The sequence below is a fragment of the Oncorhynchus gorbuscha genome, linkage group LG23 (genome assembly GCF_021184085.1).
Source record: "Oncorhynchus gorbuscha isolate QuinsamMale2020 ecotype Even-year linkage group LG23, OgorEven_v1.0, whole genome shotgun sequence".
Taxonomy (NCBI): domain Eukaryota; kingdom Metazoa; phylum Chordata; class Actinopteri; order Salmoniformes; family Salmonidae; genus Oncorhynchus; species Oncorhynchus gorbuscha.
This window is the reverse complement of record NC_060195.1, coordinates 12206423-12226422: the sequence shown is the minus strand read 5'-3', so window position 1 is coordinate 12226422 and position 20000 is coordinate 12206423. Positions and strand designations below refer to the sequence as shown.

The window sequence follows — 20000 nt, the reverse complement described above, 5'->3', positions numbered from 1 at the left end:
ACAAGTATGCAGTTGGGTTTCCTAAGTGGAGAGTTGAATCACCTCCCTCCACTACATTCTCAGAGTTCCCTTGAAAGACAACAAATTAGAGGAGACAGGAAAGAGGGACCTGAGAGAGAAAGAGAGAGAGGGGAACAGAGAGAGAGAGGGGAATAGAGAGAGAGAGAAGTAGAGAAGTCTATGCTCGACAGTGTTGTGATTACTAACTACCTAGCCAGTACTTGCACAACACACACACACACACACACACGTACACACACAACGTGAGTGGCATGTCACAGAGACACAGTAGTGGCAGGAAGTAATCACCAGCCCCAGATAGACAGTACAGGAAGCAGGAAGACACATCTTTGATGTTGTAATGTATTTATAATAGGAAGTACCTATTTGATTTAATAATGTTTGGGCTTTTGTGACTGTCTGTATAGCTATGTGGGGTATGGGAAGGTAGTGAAGGGGGCTGCTCTGGGTTTGTTAAGGGAGGTGGGGGTTAGGGTGGTTTGACAATATGTTCTGGAGGAAGTGTATTGTAACATGTGTCACTTATTCAAGTCATTAGAAAAGAAGAATGTTGTAGTTGAAGCAGAATAAAAGACACCACAGGAAGAGCCTGGTGTGTCTGAGATTCAATTACATCTCTGGCTCTCTAGATAACACAAAGAGGGAGGAGGGAGGGGAAGGGAGGAGGGGAGAGGAGGGAGGGATGAAGGGAGGGGAGAGGGAGGGGAGAGGGAGGAGGGAGGGGAGAGAGAGGGAGGAGGGAGGGGAGAGAGAGGGAGGAGGGAGGGGAGAGAGGATGGAGAGAGAGGGAGGAGGGAGTGGAGAGGGACAGAGGGCGAGGAGATGGAAGAGGGAGGGGAGACTGAGGAGGGAGGGGAGAGGGACAGAGGGCGGGGAGACGGAGGAAGGAGGGAGGAGGGAGGGGAGAGGGACAGAGGGCGGGGAGACGGAGGAAAGAGGGAGGAGGGAGGGGAGAGGGACAGAGGGCGGGGAGACGGAGGAAAGAGGGAGGAGGGAGGGGAGAGGGAGGAGGTAGGGGAGACAGAGGGGAGAGGTAGGAGGGAGGGGAGAGGGAGGAGGGAGGGGAGAGGTAGGAGGGAGGGGAGAGAGAGGAGAAAAGGCTTTGGGGGTGAGTGATCCAGGCTGCTATGATCCAGGTTGTGACATGCTGGGTGTCTTAACAAGGTGTTGCACAAATTACAGTATCCTCTATAGAGACACCCAGCGACAGGGCCAGGGAAGAGAGACTGACACCCAACGACAGGGCCAGGAAAGAGAGACTGACACCCAACGACAGGGCCAGGAATGAGAGACTGACACCCAACGACAGGGCCAGGAAAGAGAGACTGACACCCAACGACAGGGCCAGGAAAGAGAGACTGACACCCAACGACAGGGCCAGGAAAGAGAGACTGACACCCAACGACAGGGCCAGGAAAGAGAGACAGACACCCAACGACAGGGCCAGGATGAGAGACTGACACCCAGAGACAGAGACAGGAAGAGAGACTGACACCCAGAGACAGAGACAGGAAGAGAGACTGACACCCAGAGACAGAAAGAGAGACTGACACCCAGAGACAGAGACAGGAAGAGAGACTGACACCCAGAGACAGAGACAGGAAGAGAGACTGACACCCAGAGACAGGACCAGGAAGAAAGACTGACACCCAGAGACAGGGCCAGGAAGAGAGACTGACACCCAGAGACAGAGACAGGAAGAGAGACTGACACCCAGAGACAGGGCCAGGAAGAGAGACTGACACCCAGAGACAGGACCAGGAAGAGAGACTGACACCCAGAGACAGGGCCAGGAAGAGAGACTGACACCCAGAGACAGAGACAGGAAGAGAGACTGACACCCAGAGACAGAAAGAGAGACTGACACCCAGAGACAGGACCAGGAAAAGAGACTGACACCCAGAGACAGAGACAGGAAGAGAGACTGACACCCAGAGACAGAGACAGGAAGAGAGACTGACACCCAGAGACAGAGACAGGAAGAGAGACTGACACCCAGAGACAGAGACAGGAAGAGAGACTGACACCCAGAGACAGAGACAGGAAGAGAGACTGACACCCAGAGACAGAGACAGGAAGAGAGACTGACACCCAGAGACAGAGACGGGAAGAGAGACTGACACCCAGAGACAGAGACAGGAAGAGAGACTGACACCCAGAGACAGGACCAGGAAAAGAGACTGACACCCAGAGACAGGGCCAGGAAGAGAGACTGACACCCAGTGACAGGACCAGGAAGAGAGACTGACACCCAGAGACAGGGACAGGAAGAGAGACTGACACCCAGAGACAGAGACAAGAAGAGAGACTGACACCCAGAGACAGGACCAGGAAAAGAGACTGACACCCAGAGACAGAGACAGGAAGAGAGACTGACACCCAGAGACAGAGACAGGAAGGGAGACTGACACCCAGAGACAGAGACAGGAAGAGAGACTGACACCCAGAGACAGAGACAGGAAGAGAGACTGACACCCAGAGACAGAGACAGGAAGAGAGACTGACACCCAGAGACAGGACCAGGAAAAGAGACTGACACCCAGAGACAGAGACAGGAAGAGAGACTGACACCCAGAGACAGGGCCAGGAAGAGAGACTGACACCCAGAGACAGGACCAGGAAGAGAGACTGACACCCAGAGACAGGGCCAGGAAGAGAGACTGACACCCAGAGACAGAGACAGGAAGGGAGACTGACACCCAGAGACAGAGACAGGAAGAGAGACTGACACCCAGAGACAGAGACAGGAAGAGAGACTGACACCCAGAGACAGAGACAGGAAGAGAGACTGACACCCAGAGACAGGACCAGGAAAAGAGACTGACACCCAGAGACAGGAAGAGAGACTGACACCCAGAGACAGGACCAGGAAAAGAGACTGACACCCAGCGACAGAAACAGGAAGAGAGACTGACACCCAGAGACAGAGACAGGAAGAGAGACTGACACCCAGAGACAGGACCAGGAAAAGAGACTGACACCCAGAGACAGAGACAGGAAGAGAGACTGACACCCAGCGACAGAGACAGGAAGAGAGACTAACACCCAGAGACAGAGACAGAGACAGGAAGAGAGACTGACACCCAGAGACAGGACCAGGAAGAGAGACTGACACCCAGAGACAGGACCAGGAAGAGAGACTGACACCCAGAGACAGAGACTGGAAGAGAGACTGACACCTCACAGAGTCAGGTCACCATGCCCCGCGGGTCAGACCCTGCTCTCCTCACAGAGTCAGGTCACCATGCCCCGCGGGTCAGACCCTGCTCTCCTCACAGAGACAGGTCACCATGCCCCGCGGGTCAGACCCTGCTCTCCTCACAGAGACAGGTCACCATGCCCAGCGGGTTCATGCCTTACACACTTAAACACAGATGCACACACCCAGGCGCATGCATGAACGCACGCACACAAGCACCCACCCACACACACAGAGATCAGAGATCAGAGAGAAGAGATCAGAGAGAAGAGATCAGAGAGAAGAGATCAGAGAGAAGAGATCAGAGAGAAGAGATCAGAGAGAAGAGATGGGTAAATAGCAGGAAGCAGATTAATTACAGGTCATCCACCAGATCAATATTTATCTGGTAACGAAGATTGTCAAATTACATTTCAGTTTTTACAACTGATTCCCAGTAGGAGCCATCCAAATGGAGCTGCTTTGTGTTATGTGTGTGGTATTTTGTGGTATCCAATTGTTTTTAGTAGCTACTATCTTGTCTCATCGCTACAACTCCCGTACGGCTCGGGAGAGACGAAGGTTGAAAGTCATGCGTCCTCCGATACACAACCCAACCAAGCCGCACTGCTTCTTAACACAGCGCGTATCCAACCCGGAAGCCAGCCGCACCAATGTTTCAGAGGAAACACCGTGCACCTGGCGACCTGGTTAGCGCGCACTGCGCCCGGCCCGCCACAGGAGTCACTGGTGCGCGACGAGAGGAGAGGATATCCCTACCGGCCAAGCATTGTGCGTCGCCCCACGGACCTCCCAGTCGCGGCCGGTAACGACAGAGCCTGGGCGCGAACCGAGAGTCCCTGGTGGCACAGCCCGTAACCACTATTTTAAAGGCTCTGATAGAGTCAGTGAGGCAGAGACTCCTCCTACATGGTCATATTGAAGGCTCTGATAGAGTCAGTGAGGCAGAGACTCCTCCTACATGGTCATATTGAAGGCTCTGATAGAGTCATCGAGGCAGAGACTCCTCCTACATGGTCATATTGAAGGCTCTGATAGAGTCAGTGAGGCAGAGACTCCTCCTACATGGTCATATTGAAGGCTCTGATAGAGTCAGTGAGGCAGAGACTCCTCCTACATGGTCATATTGAAGGCTCTAATAGAGTCAGTGAGGCAGAGACTCCTCCTACATGGTCATATTGAAGGCTCTGATAGAGTCAGTGAGGCAGAGACTCCTCCTACATGGTCATATTGAAGGCTCTGATAGAGTCAGTGAGGCAGAGACTCCTCCTACATGGTCATATTGAAGGCTCTGATAGAGTCAGTGAGGCAGAGACTCCTCCTACATGGTCATATTGAAGGCTCTGATAGAGTCAGTGAGGCAGAGACTCCTCCTACATGGTCATTTTAAAGGCTCTGATAGAGTCAGTGAGGCAGAGACTCCTCCTACATGGTCATATTGAAGGCTCTGATAGTGTCAGTGAGGCAGAGACTCCTCCTACATGGTCATATTGAAGGCTCTGATAGAGTCAGTGAGGCAGAGACTCCTCCTACATGGTCATATTGAAGGCTCTGATAGAGTCATCGAGGCAGAGACTCCTCCTACATGGTCATATTGAAGGCTCTGATAGAGTCAGTGAGGCAGAGACTCCTCCTACATGGTCATATTGAAGGCTCTGATAGAGTCAGTGAGGCAGAGACTCCTCCTACATGGTCATATTGAAGGCTCTGATAGAGTCAGTGAGGCAGAGACTCCTCCTACATGGTCATATTGAAGGCTCTGATAGAGTCAGTGAGGCAGAGACTCCTCCTACATGGTCATATTGAAGGCTCTGATAGAGTCAGTGAGGCAGAGACTCCTCCTACATGGTCATATTGAAGGCTCTGATAGAGTCAGTGAGGCAGAGACTCCTCCTACATGGTCATATTGAAAGCTCTGATAGAGTCAGTGAGGCAGAGACTCCTCCTACATGGTCATATTGAAGGCTCTGATAGAGTCAGTGAGGCAGAGACTCCTCCTACATGGTCATATTGAAGGCTCTGATAGAGTCAGTGAGGCAGAGACTCCTCCTACATGGTCATATTGAAGGCTCTGATAGTGTCAGTGAGGCAGAGACTCCTACATGGTCATATTGAAGGCTCTGATAGAGTCAGTGAGGCAGAGACTCCTCCTACATGGTCACATTGAAGGCTCTGATAGAGTCAGTGAGGCAGAATACTAAACAAAGGAAGACGCTTGTTGTCTATATAGAACCCTCTAATTCTAATCTGATCTCAAACCAGTTATGCCCCCATTGTTCACCTCTAATCAGGCACTGATTTAGACCTGGGACACCAGGTGGGTGATTCCCCTCTAATCAGGCACTGATTTAGACCTGGGACACCAGGTGGGTGATTCCCCTCTAATCAGGCACTGATTTAGACCTGGGACACCAGGTGGGTGATTCCCCTCTAATCAGGCACTGATTTAGACCTGGGACACCAGGTGGGTGATTCATTTACATTACATTTACATTTAAGTCATTTAGCAGACGCTCTTATCCAGAGCGACTTACAAATTGGTGCATTCACCTTATGACATCCAGTAGAACAGTCACTTTACAATAGTGCATCTAAATCTTAAAGGGGGGTGAGAAGGATTACTTATCCTATCCTAGGTATTCCAAAGAGGTGGGGTTTCAGGTGTCTCCGGAAGGTGGTGATTGACCCGCTGTCCTGGCGTCGTGAAGTTTGTTCCACCATTGGGGGCAGAGCTGATTTTGACTGGGCTGAGCGGGAACTGTACTTCCTCAGTGGTAGGGAGGCACAGGCCAGAGGTGGATGAACGCAGTGCCCACATTCCCCTCTAATCAGGCACTGATTTAGACCTGGGACACCAGGTGGGTGATTCCCCTCTAATCAGGCACTGATTTAGACCTGGGACACCAGGTGGGTGATTCCCCTCTAATCAGGCACTGATTTAGACCTGGGACACCAGGTGGATGTAATGAATTATCAGGTAGAACAGAAAACCAGACTTCCTAGAGTAAGATTGAAATAACCATCTTATAGAAAGTACTAAAGCAGGACAACTTTACCCGGTCTTGGCGAAGTTAGTCCAATATGTCATCACCACGGCGCTGAGCATGATGTCGTTCTTGGAGAAGTTACAGGGGAACAGGTCTGTAGGTCCGATCATGGGGATCCCGAACACGTAGGGAACCTCGTCCCCGTGGGCTGCGTCCGACCAGGCCGGCTTCATCAGACTCTGGCAGTGGTGGTAGAAGGCGTAGAAGTACGTCGGCGAGCCGTAACGGGCGTGGAGGTCTGCAGTCACCACCGACGGCTCCACCCACTGGTGGTCGGTGAACAGAGCGACCAGCGTCTTGCGTCGTGTCTCTGGGTTGTCGCGGTCCGCCCAGTCCGTGTACATGAACTTGATGGTTTCCCTCAGAGTGTCTTTGCCTTCTGGGTAACCGTAGAGGCTGTCAACAAAGTCCGACACTGAGAAGTCAAAGTCGTTGCCCGAGATGCCGTCCTCTGAGTCGACCACGTTGTCCACGAAGCGAAGCCCCTCCCCCTGGTTGACTCCCAGCATGATGTCATAATTCAGGAACTCTCCCTGTGTGGAAATAACCAAATGTGTTTCAGCTAGATTTGTATTATTTTGTGTGCCAACTTACTTTCAGCTAGATTTGATCCCAGTTGGTATGTATATAGTTGACTTTACGTTATTACCATTATGGAAATGTTTGTGTGTGTATGTTATTTCATAAACAAAGTCCAATAAGAAACAAACAAAGCAACACAACTATCCCAGCGGTCTCCCACCTGCTCCATGAGGATCTCTGGATCATCAGGTATGACGTCTCCGTCTATAACCGGTCCGAAGGCCACATGGTACCGTGCTGGCTGGATGTCCTGCTCTACCAGCTCCCTGGCACTCTTCTTCCTCAGACAGTCCACCATGTCCAGGGTATCCAGAACGTTACAGCCCACCTTCTCAGACAGCAGACGGGTGTATTTCACAGGCTGGTAGTTGACCGCCCAGCTGGACAGGGCAGAGCCACTCTGAATGATGGCGCGGTGGAACAGACCTGGAGAGGTAGAGATGACCTAATGGTTAGAATGTCTATGTAACCATAGCAGCATAAGAAAGACAACTATGGATGATGTCACGGTGGAACAGACCTGGAGGAGGACAATAGAGAGAGAGAAGAGTGGTTATTTTCTCTGTACACTATGAAAGGTATTGGAGAAGTATGGTTCTGGAGACAAGCCAAACAGAATACACTGAGAAAGCGGCGCCTATACAGAAACATATGGACAGATAATGAGCTTAACCATCCCTTCCCCTCCACCTAAACCCCATACATAAAACATATAGACAGATAATGAGCTTAACCATCCCTTCCCCTCCACCTAAACCCCATACATAAAACATATAGACAGATAATGAGCTTAACCATCCCTTCCCCTCCACCTAAACCCCATACATAAAACATATAGACAGATAATGAGCTTAACCATCCCTTCCCCTCCACCTAAACCCCATACATAAAACATATAGACAGATAATGAGCTTAACCATCCTCCCCCTCCACCTAAACCCCATACATAAAACATATAGACAGATAATGAGCTTAACCATCCCTTCCCCTCCACCTAAACCCCATACATAAAACATATAGACAGATAATGAGCTTAACCATCCCTTCCCCTCCACCTAAACCCCATACATAAAACATATAGACAGATAATGAGCTTAACCATCCCTTCCCCTCCACCTAAACCCCATACATAAACATATAGACAGATAATGAGCTTAACCATCCCTTCCCCTCCACCTAAACCCCATACATAAAACATATGGACAGATAATGAGCTTAACCATCCCTTCCCTTCCCCTCCACCTAAACCCCATACATAAAACATATGGACAGATAATGAGCTTAACCATCCCTTCCCTTCCCCTCCACCTAAACCCCATACATAAAACATATAGACAGATAATGAGCTTAACCATCTCTCCCCTCCACCTAAACCCCATACATAAACATATAGACAGATAATGAGCTTAACCATCTCTCCCCTCCACCTAAACCCCATACATAAAACATATAGACAGATAATGAGCTTAACCATCCCTTCCCCTCCACCTAAACCCCATACATAAAACATATAGACAGATAATGAGCTTAACCATCCTCCCCCTCCACCTAAACCCCATACATAAAACATATAGACAGATAATGAGCTTAACCATCCCTTCCCCTCCACCTAAACCCCATACATAAAACATATGGACAGATAATGAGCTTAACCATCCCTTCCCCTCCACCTAAACCCCATACATAAAACATATAGACAGATAATGAGCTTAACCATCCCTTCCCCTCCACCTAAACCCCATACATAAAACATATAGACAGATAATGAGCTTAACCATCCCTTCCCCTCCACCTAAACCCCATACATAAAACATATAGACAGCCAGTGATTATGCCTCCCCTGAGTTTTAAATATCATTACTCACACCTAACTACTACAGTAAGCTGTGGGTGCACTGCTATGAATTATCTGTTTGTGTGTGTGTGTGTGTGTGTGTGTGTGTGTGTGTGTGTGTGTGTGTGTGTGTGTGTGTGTGTGTGTGTGTGTGTGTGTGTGTGTGTGTGTGTGTGTGTGTGTGTGTGTGTGTGTGTGTGCGTGGTGTATGTTGTGTGGTGTATGTGTGTGTGTGGTGTATGGTGTGTGGTGTATGTGTGTGTGTGGTGTATGTGTGTGTGTGTGGTGTATGTGTGGTCAGAGGTCCGAAATCAAGACCCTCCAAGCGACAAATGTGGGTAGATTTTCCGTCTGGCGAGTAAATCTCAGAAGGCTATTTGCCACACTGGGGGGTAAATCTCGAAAGGCTATTTGCCACACTGGGGGGTAAATCTCAGAAGGCTATTTGCCACACTGGGGGGTAAATGTTTGTACCAAAATAGTAATGTGATAGAATATCTGGCATAATGGCTCGGAGGAAATGACTCATGCTTGCCAGCCACACACCGTCTCCACACACCGTCTCTAGTGCCCCTAGTGTCGCAGCACTGTTTACCGCACGAGACATCAGCTACTTGACATCGCTCACTTGGCTTGGAGGAAATGACTCATGTTTGCCAGCCACACACCGTCTCCACACACCTCCACACACCGTCTCTAGTGCCCCTAGTGTGGCAGCACTGTTTACCGCACATCAGCTACTCGATATCGCTCACTTGCCACAGGTCTGCTGCTCGCTACCATTCATTATTTTTTATTTGACCTTTATTTAAAAAGGCAAGTCAATTAAGAACAAATTCTTATTTTCAATGACGGCCTAGGAACAGTGCCTGCCTGTTCAGGGGCAGAACGACAGATTTGTACCTTGTCAGCTCAGGGGTTTGAACTTGCAACCTTCCGGTTACTAGTCCAATGCTCTAACCACTAGGCTACCCTGCCGCCCCAGCTGTTATGTGGCGACATTTACCCGGAGTTAGTCAACCTTTGAAACTAAAACCCACCGACACGAGAGGAGGACGAATCACATTAAAATATATATATATATTTTGTGAGAAATGAAGGTTTGGAGATGAAGGAGTCTCAAGAGGCTGGCTACAGTATGATGCTGAGGCTGTGGTGATGAGTTGTTCTGTGTGTCGCCAGTATGCTACAGATAAAAGCAGAAACAACTCATTTGTCATCGGAAATCAAACGACGAAGCTGGAGAACATTCGTGACCATGAACACAGCAACGTTGCCTGCGTGTCTGTGTTCCTGCGTGCCTGCATGTCTGTGTTCCTGCGTGTCTGTGTGTCTGTGTTCCTCTGTGCCTGCATGTCTGTGTTCCTGCGTGTCTGTGTTCCTGCGTGTCTGTGTTCCTGCGTGCCTGCGTGTCTGTGTTCCTGCGTGTCTGTGTTCCTGCGTGTCTGTGTTCCTGCGTGTCTGTGTTCCTGCGTGTCTGTGTTCCTGCGTGTCTGTGTTCCTGCGTGCCTGCATGTCTGTGTTCCTGCGTGTCTGTGTTCCTGCGTGCCTGTGTTCCTGGGCTCAATCGGAGCCTCTCCTCTTGACACCACTAATTGCAATGTCAGAGTAGACCAGCACAAAGATGAAGATAATGTTTATGACTGTACATTTTCATATTTAACCAGGCAAGTCAAGTTAAGTACAAATTCTGATTTAGAATGAAGGCCCAGGAACAGTGCCTTGTTCAGAGGCAGAACGACAGATATTTTACCGTGTCAGCTCGGGGACTCGATCTAGCAACTCTTTCAGTTCCTGGCCCAAAGCTTTAACCACTAGACTACCTGCCGCCCCATGTCATTGGAAGAAGGGGAGACCACTTCCTGACTTGGAGTGGATGTGTGAGGAAGTGTAAATGTTGTTAGTCGTGTAGCTAGACTAGTACTTTTGAAGCTAGTTTTTTCAAGTCTATTTAACAGACGTGGTCCACTACTGGAGGTTATTTCTCACCTCTTGATAAGCTTCGGTTCACCTCAAAATAGTGTATAAATACCATAACATGATTGGCCTACTGATGCTGACATGGATCTCCATGCTGTCCTATGGCTCTGGAACATTCTATTTCAATGTTTGTCTCCAGATGCTGTTTACATTTTAAAGCATTGTGACACAATTGACTTTACCAGCCTTATAGTGTTGATCCTTAAGTAAACAAATGGTAGAAGGCTAATTTATCACAATCAACTGCCAGCTATATTGGATAACGTGATTATATGCTATATTGGATAACATGTATATTTAATTATTATTGAATTAATTTGATGTTTGATTCTTGCAGTTTGGATGTAAAATAAAAAGTAATCGCTGTGGGCTCAACATATAGAGATGAGAAGCAGGTCGAAGAGTTTATGCACCATATTGCAGAGGTGGAGATAAACAATCAGAGAGAATTTGAAAAACACCACATTTCTCTCCATCATGTCAGATGGCTCCACAGATAGTTCTGTGAACGAGGAGGAGGTAGTTTATGTCAGATTCTGTCACAAGGGCAAGATCCCGTCGAAGTTTGTTGGCATCAAGTTGGTGGAGAAGGCAGACATGGTACACATAAGCAACGCCATCAGTGTCATCATGGAGGGAGTGTGTGATGAGTGGGGTCGTCAGTGCCATCATGGGGAGGGGGTGTGTGATGAGTGGGGTCGTCAGTGCCATCATGGGGAGGGGGTGTGTGATGAGTGGGGTCGTCAGTGCCATCATGGGGAGGGGGTGTGTGATGAGTGGGGTCATCAGAGCCATCATGGAGGGAGTGTGTGATGAGTGGGGTCATCAGAGCCATCATGGGGGAGTGTGTGATGAGTGGGGTCATCAGTGCCATCATGGAGGGAGTGTGTGATGAGTGGGGTCATCAGAGCCATCATGGAGGGAGTGTGTGATGAGTGGGGTCATCAGAGCCATCATGGAGGGAGTGTGTGATGAGTGGGGTCATCAGAGCCATCATGGAGGGAGTGTGTGATGAGTGGGGTCATCAGAGCCATCATGGAGGGAGTGTGTGATGAGTGGGGTCATCAGTGCCATCATGGAGGGAGTGTGTGATGAGTGGGGTCATCAGAGCCATCATGGAGGGAGTGTGTGATGAGTGGGGTCATCAGAGCCATCATGGGGAGGGAGTGTGTGATGAGTGGGGTCATCAGAGCCATCATGGGGAGGGAGTGTGTGATGAGTGGGGTCGTCAGAGCCATCATGGGGAGGGAGTGTGTGATGAGTGGGGTCATCAGAGCCATCATGGAGGGAGTGTGTGATGAGTGGGGTCATCAGAGCCATCATGGGGAGGGAGTGTGTGATGAGTGGGGTCATCAGAGCCATCATGGGGAGGGAGTGTGTGATGAGTGGGGTCATCAGAGCCATCATGGGGAGGGAGTGTGTGATGAGTGGGGTCATCAGAGCCATCATGGGGAGGGAGTGTGTGATGAGTGGGGTCATCAGAGCCATCATGGGGAGGGAGTGTGTGATGAGTGGGGTCATCAGAGCCATCATGGGGAGGGAGTGTGTGATGAGTGGGGTCATCAGAGCCATCATGGGGAGGGAGTGTGTGATGAGTGGGGTCATCAGAGCCATCATGGGGAGGGAGTGTGTGATGAGTGGGGTCGTCAGAGCCATCATGGAGGGAGTGTGTGATGAGTGGGGTCGTCAGAGCCATCATGGAGGGAGTGTGTGATGAGTGGGGTCATCAGAGCCATCATGGAGGGAGTGTGTGATGAGTGGGGTCATCAGAGCCATCATGGGGAGGGAGTGTGTGATGAGTGGGGTCGTCAGAGCCATCATGGAGGGAGTGTGTGATGAGTGGGGTCATCAGAGCCATCATGGAGGGAGTGTGTGATGAGTGGGGTCATCAGAGCCATCATGGAGGGAGTGTGTGATGAGTGGGGTCATCAGAGCCATCATGGAGGGAGTGTGTGATGAGTGGGGTCATCAGTGCCATCATGGAGGGAGTGTGTGATGAGTGGGGTCATCAGAGCCATCATGGAGGGAGTGTGTGATGAGTGGGGTCATCAGAGCCATCATGGGGAGGGAGTGTGTGATGAGTGGGGTCATCAGAGCCATCATGGGGAGGGAGTGTGTGATGAGTGGGGTCGTCAGAGCCATCATGGGGAGGGAGTGTGTGATGAGTGGGGTCATCAGAGCCATCATGGAGGGAGTGTGTGATGAGTGGGGTCATCAGAGCCATCATGGGGAGGGAGTGTGTGATGAGTGGGGTCATCAGAGCCATCATGGGGAGGGAGTGTGTGATGAGTGGGGTCATCAGAGCCATCATGGGGAGGGAGTGTGTGATGAGTGGGGTCATCAGAGCCATCATGGGGAGGGAGTGTGTGATGAGTGGGGTCATCAGAGCCATCATGGGGAGGGAGTGTGTGATGAGTGGGGTCATCAGAGCCATCATGGGGAGGGAGTGTGTGATGAGTGGGGTCGTCAGAGCCATCATGGGGAGGGAGTGTGTGATGAGTGGGGTCATCAGAGCCATCATGGGGGAGTGTGTGATGAGTGGGGTCGTCAGTGTCATCATGGGGAGGGAGTGTGTGATGAGTGGGGTCATCAGAGCCATCATGGGGAGGGAGTGTGTGATGAGTGGGGTCATCAGAGCCATCATGGGGAGGGAGTGTGTGATGAGTGGGGTCATCAGAGCCATCATGGGGAGGGAGTGTGTGATGAGTGGGGTCATCAGAGCCATCATGGAGGGAGTGTGTGATGAGTGGGGGAGCAAGTTGGTCGCTCTGGGAACAGATGGAGCTGCTGTGATGACCGGAGCCAAGAATGGTGTGGTCAGCTGGCTGAAGGGGGACAGGGACATCATCGGCATCCCTGTATGGCAAACCGCCATGAACTGACCTGTTTCAGACAGTAGAAGACCTCCTCAGTGGGCTCTACACCTTCTACCACACCAGTCCACTGAACAGGGCAAACCTGATAAAGCTTCCAGGCTCTTGGGCACACACCACTGGTGCCCACCAGAATTGGCGGGACCCGATGGGTAGGACACCTATTGCGTGCACTGGACCCCTTCCTGCGAGGTTACCAGGGGCGTGTCCAGCACATGGAACAGGTAGTGGCTCTAGATTACTATGTTAAGTACTCCAAAAGTCATCATCATTTTGTAATGTTCAGTAAATAACAACAAACACTGTTACAATTGGTAACATCATGTTTCAATGCTTTATTCACTGATAAAATCTGTCATATCTAATATAGTTTTTTTTAGACAGCAATTAATTGTCTATTTGTATGTCTTTGTTCTGGATGTATTTCAGATTCAATCTGTTGATGCCCAAAATGTTCGAGGTGTCCAGCAGGCCAAGGCTAGGAAATACTACAGTACAGCGATGGAGGCTGTTGTTCTCCGTTTCTGTGGCTTCCTGCATGACACACTAACACACCTGAGCAACCTGTCCGCAGAGGTCCACCATCACCATAGCAACCTGTCCGCCCATCTGCATAGGTCCTCCATTACCATAGCAACCTGTCCGCCCATCTGCAGCGTTCCACCATCACCATAGCAACCTGTCCGCAGAGGTCCACCATCACCATAGCAACCTGTCCGCCCATCTGCATAGGTCCTCCATTACCATAGCAACTTGTCCGCCCATCTGCATAGGTCCTCCATTACCATAGCAACCTGTCCGCCTGTCTGCAGAGGTCCACCATCATCATAGCAACCTGTCTGCCCGTCTGCATAGGTCCTCCATTACCATAGCAACCTGTCCGCCCATCTGCATAGGTCCTCCATTACCATAGCAACCTGTCCGCCTGTCTGCAGAGGTCCACCATCATCATAGCAACCTGTCCGCCCATCTGCATAGGTCCTCCATTACCATAGCAACCTGTCCGCCTGTCTGCAGAGGTCCACCATCACCATAGCAACCTGTCCGCCCGTCTGCAGAGGTCCATCATCGCCATAGCAACCTGTCCGCCAGTCTGCAGAGGTCCACCATCACCATAGCAGAAGCCCACAGGTGCTGATGTACCAAGAGCCCTAGTCCCTGCAGAAGATGTCCTGAATCCGTGTCAACAGGAGCCATCAGCATTCATGTTCTGATTTGCTGGCAATGGTTGACCTGATTCCTGCCTTGATTTGCTGGCAATGGTTGACCTGATTCCTGCCTTGATTTGCTGGCAATGGTTGACCTGATTCCTGCCTTGATTTGCTGGCAAGCTAAGCGTCAGTACAGAGACAAAGTGGAATCTCAATTCAATGGCTCAGACACAAGAGGCATGTGGCAGGGTCTACAGTCAATCACGGACTACAAAATGAAATCCAGCCCAGTCACGGACCAGGATGTCTTGCTCCCAGGCAGATTAAATAACTTTTTTGCCCGCTTTGAGGACAATACAGTGCCACTGACACGGCCTGCAATGGAAACATGCGGTCTCTCCTTCACTGCAGCTGAGGTGAGTAAGACATTTAAACGTGTTAACCCTCGCAAGGCTGCAGGCCCAGACGGCATCCCCAGCCGCGCCCTCAGAGCATGCGCAGACCAGCTGGCCGGTGTGTTTACGGACATATTCAATCAATCCCTATACCAGTCTGCTGTTCCCACATGCTTCAAGAGGGCCACCATTGTTCCTGTTCCCAAGAAAGCTAAGGTAACTGAGCTAAACGACTACCGCCCCGTAGCACTCACTTCCGTCATCATGAAGTGCTTTGAGAGACTAGTCAAGGACCATATCACCTCCACCCTACCTGACACCCTAGACCCACTCCAATTTGCTTACCGCCCAAATAGGTCCACAGACGATGCAATCTCAACCACACTGCACACTGCCCTAACCCACCTGGACAAGAGGAATACCTATGTGAGAATGCTGTTCATCGACTACAGCTCGGCATTCAACACCATAGTACCCTCCAAGCTCGTCATCAAGCTCGAGACCCTGGGTCTCGACCCCGCCCTGTGCAACTGGGTACTGGACTTCCTGACGGGCCGCCCCCAGGTGGTGAGGGTAGGCAACAACATCTCCTCCCCGCTGATCCTCAACACGGGGCCCCACAAGGGTGCGTTCTGAGCCCTCTCCTGTACTCCCTGTTCACCCACGACTGCGTGGCCACGCACGCCTCCAACTCAATCATCAAGTTTGCGGACGACACAACAGTGGTAGGCTTGATTACCAACAACGACGAGACGGCCTACAGGGAGGAGGTGAGGGCCCTCGGAGTGTGGTGTCAGGAAAATAACCTCACACTCAACGTCAACAAAACTAAGGAGATGATTGTGGACTTCAGGAAACAGCAGAGGGAACACCCCCTATCCACATCGATGGAACAGTAGTGGAGAGGGTAGCTAGTTTTAAGTTCCTCGGCATACACATCACAGACAAACTGAATTGGTCCACTCACACTGACAGCGTCGTGAAGAAGGCGCAGCAGCGCCTATTCAACCTCAGGAGGCTGAAGAAATTCGGCTTGTCACCAAAAGCACTCACAAACTTCTACAGATGCACAATCGAGAGCATCCTGGCGGGCTGTATCACCGCCTGGTACGGCAACTGCTCCGCCCTCAACCGTAAGGCTCTCCAGAGGGTAGTGAGGACTGCACAACGCATCACCGGGGGCAAACTACCTGCCCTCCAGGACACCTACACCACCCGTTGTTACAGGAAGGCCATAAAGATCATCAAGGACATCAACCACCCGAACCACTGCCTGTTCACCCCGCTATCATCCAGAAGGCGAGGTCAGTACAGGTGCATCAAAGCTGGGACCGAGAGACTGAAAAACAGCTTCTATCTCAAGGCCATCAGACTGTTAAACAGCCACCACTAACACTGAGTGGCTACTGCCAACACACTGTCATTGACACTGACCCAACTCCAGCCATTTTAATAATGGGAATTGATGGGAAATGATGTAAATATATCACTAGCCACTTTAAACAATGCTACCTTATATAATGTTACTTACCCTACATTATTCATCTCATATGCATATGTATATACTGTACTCTACATCATCGACTGCATCCTTATGTAACACATGTATCACTAGCCACTTTAACTATGCCACTTTGTTTACTTTGTCTACACACTCATCTCATATGTATATACTGTACTCGATACCATCTACTGTATGCTGCTCTGTACCATCACTCATTCATATATCCTTATGTACATGTTCCTTATCCCCTTACACTGTGTATAAGACAGTAGTTTTGGAATTGTTAGTTAGATTACTTGTTGGTTATCACTGCATTGTCGGAACTAGAAGCACAAGCATTTCGCTACACTCGCATTAACATCTGCTAACCATGTGTATGTGACAAATAAAATTTGATTTGATTGATTTGATTTGGCAATGGTTGACCTGATTCCTGCCTTGATTTGCTGGCAATGGTTAACCTGATTCATGTCTTTCCCTGCCTCCACAGCTGAATGTGAAAGAGGTTTTAATACCATGAAACAGGTGAAAGCCGATTGGCGGTCCAACCTAAAGTCTGATACACTGTCAGATCTCCTTATGGTCCAGCTGTCCTCTCCAGAGATCAGGGAGTATGATCCGATAAAAGACTATGTCAGATCTCCTTATGGTCCAGCTGTCCTCTCCAGAGATCAGGGAGTATGATCCGATAAAAGACTATGTCAGATCTCCTTATGGTCCAGCTGCCCTCTCCAGAGATCAGGGAGTATGATCTGATAAAAGACTATGTCAGATCTCCTTATGGTCCAGCTGTCCTCTCCAGAGATCAGGGAGTATGATCCGATAAAAGACTATGTCAGATCTCCTTATGGTCCAGCTGTCCTCTCCAGAGATCAGGGAGTATGATCTGATAAAAGACTATGTCAGATCTCCTTATGGTCCAGCTGTCCTCTCCAGAGATCAGGGAGTATGATCCGATAAAAGACTATGTCAGATCTCCTTATGGTCCAGCTGTCCTCTCCAGAGATCAGGGAGTATGATCCGATAAAAGCTGGGATGCTGTGGCACCAGGACAGTCAGGAGCAGGAGGCCAGACTTCAGGGATCATGCAAAAGAGGGTGACTGTGGTAGAGAGTGAGGAGTCTGATGAGGAGGTTTACGTTGATTAAAATGTTTAAGCATCTGATAGGTTTACAAAACCTTAAAATTTAATAGCAAATACTTCAGTAAAATGTTGAGTTCAAGACTTCTGCAGTTGTATGCAGGCTGGGAAATTAAATCGAGCCACAGCCAAAATTAACCAGCATCTGATAAGTCTCTAATTGACCTGTATTTTATCAGGGTATTTCTACTCAAAGTAAAGGATCGGTAGACCTGCTTCCCCTGTGTATCAGGGGAGCACCAGTTCTATGTCCACTGCTCTTCTCATCATAGTATCTTACCATTGTTGTTGCCTTGTTTTGTGCTCTTTATTCATTGTATCTGATGTGCTTTGGTTTATTTCATTGTGTGCCCACCGTTTGGCAGTGTTGTACTCTGTAGGGCACGTTTGGTCAGCTACAGTTGTTTTTAAACGTGCTCTACAAATAAACTTGATTTGATTAATCGTTGATCAATATATTAATTAAAATCATTTCGTTTCAACTTTTGCCCTGGCCTCTTCTTGAAGTTTGTATTCATCATAATACTATATTGTCTCAATGAAATGTACTGAAATTAATGTGACACAAAAAGGCTATTTATTATTTTGGCCGGTAAAACATATGCTTGGTTGTTGCATTGTTTCCATCTACCAGTCCCCTTGGCAGGTGAGACAAAAAGGTAATTTTGGATACTGTTCCACTGGATGTCATAAGGTGAATGCACCAATTTGTAAGTCGCTCTGGATAAGAGCGTCTGCTAAATGACTTAAATGTAAATGTAAATGTATGGTGTGTGGTGTGTGCTGTATGTGTGTGTGTGTATGGTGTATGTGTGTGTGCTGTGTGTGTGGTGTGTGTGTATGGTGTGTGGTGTATGGGGTATGGTGTGCGGTGTATGGTGTGTGGTGTGTGCTGTATGTGTGTGTGTGTGGTGTGGTGCATGTGTGTGTGTGTGTATGGTGTATGTGTGTGTGCTGTGTGTGTGGTGTGTGTGTATGGTGTGTGGTGTATGGTGTGGTGTGTGGTGTAGGGTGTGTGGTGTATGGGGTGTGGTGTGTTGTATGGTGTGTGGTGTATGGGGTATGGTGTGGTGTGTGGTGTATGGTGTGTGGTGTGTGGTGTATGGGGTATGGTGTGTGGTGTATGGGGTATGGTGTGGTGTATGGTGTGTGGTGTATGGGGTATGGTGTGGTGTGTGGTGTATGATGTATGGTGTGAGGTGTGTGGTGTATGGTGTGTGGTGTATGGGGTATGGTGTGGTGTATGGTGTGTGGTGTATGGGGTATGGTGTGGTGTGTGGTGTATGATGTATGGTGTGTGACGTGTGGTGTATGGTGTGTGGTGTATGGGGTATGGTGTGTGGTGTATGGTGTGTGGTGTATGGGGTATAGTGTGTGGTGTATGGTGTGTGGTGTATGGTGTGTGGTGTATGGTGTGTGGTGTATGGGGTATGGTGTGTGGTGTATGGTGTATGGTGTATGGGTTGTGGTGTGATGTGGTGTATGGTGTGTGTTGTGGTGTATGGTGTATGGTGTGTGGTGTTGTGTGTGTTGTATGGTGTATGGTGTATGGTGTGTGGTGTATGGTGTATGGTGTGTGGTGTTGTGTGTGGTGTATGGTGTATGGTGTGTGGTGTATGGTGTATGGTGTGTGGTGTTGTGTGTGGTGTATGGTGTATGGTGTGTGGTGTATGGTGTGGTGTGTGGTGTAGGGTGTGTGGTGTATGGGGTGTGGTGTGGTGTATGGTGTGTGGTGTATGGGGTATGGTGTGGTGTGTATGGTGTATGGTGTGTGGTGTGTGGTGTATGGGGTATGGTGTGTGGTGTATGGGGTATGGTGTGGTGTATGGTGTGTGGTGTATGTGGTATGGTGTGGTGTGTGGTGTATGATGTATGGTGTGAGGTGTGTGGTGTATGGTGTGTGGTGTATGGTGTGGTGTATGGTGTGTGGTGTATGGGGTATGGTGTGGTGTGTGGTGTATGATGTATGGTGTGTGACGTGTGGTGTATGGTGTGTGGTGTATGGGGTATAGTGTGTGGTGTATGGTGTGTGGTGTATGGTGTGTGGTGTATGGGGTATAGTGTGTGGTGTATGGTGTGTGGTGTATGGTGTATGGTGTGTGGTGTATGGGGTATGGTGTGTGGTGTATGGTGTGTGGTGTATGGTGTATGGGTTGTGGTGTGATGTGGTGTATGGTGTATGGTGTGTGGTGTTGTGTGTGTTGTATGGTGTATGGTGTGGTGTGTGGTGTGGTGTATGGTGTATGGTGTGTGGTGTTGTGTGTGGTGTATGG

The 20000-nt window shown here is 49.6% G+C and overlaps 1 protein-coding gene across 3 annotated transcripts in view; it reads right to left on the bottom strand.

Moving 5' to 3' along the window:
- nlgn3a (neuroligin 3a) overlaps window positions 1-20000 on the bottom strand; it is a 474389-nt gene that overhangs the window by 16300 nt on the left and 438089 nt on the right. For all 3 annotated transcript variants that reach the window (XM_046324200.1, XM_046324201.1, XM_046324203.1), the window contains 2 exons: window positions 7010-7275; window positions 6277-6800 (listed from right to left, as the gene is read on the bottom strand). In XM_046324200.1, the coding sequence (XP_046180156.1) occupies window positions 6277-6800; window positions 7010-7275 (790 nt within the window). The remainder of the gene's footprint in view (window positions 1-6276; window positions 6801-7009; window positions 7276-20000) is intronic.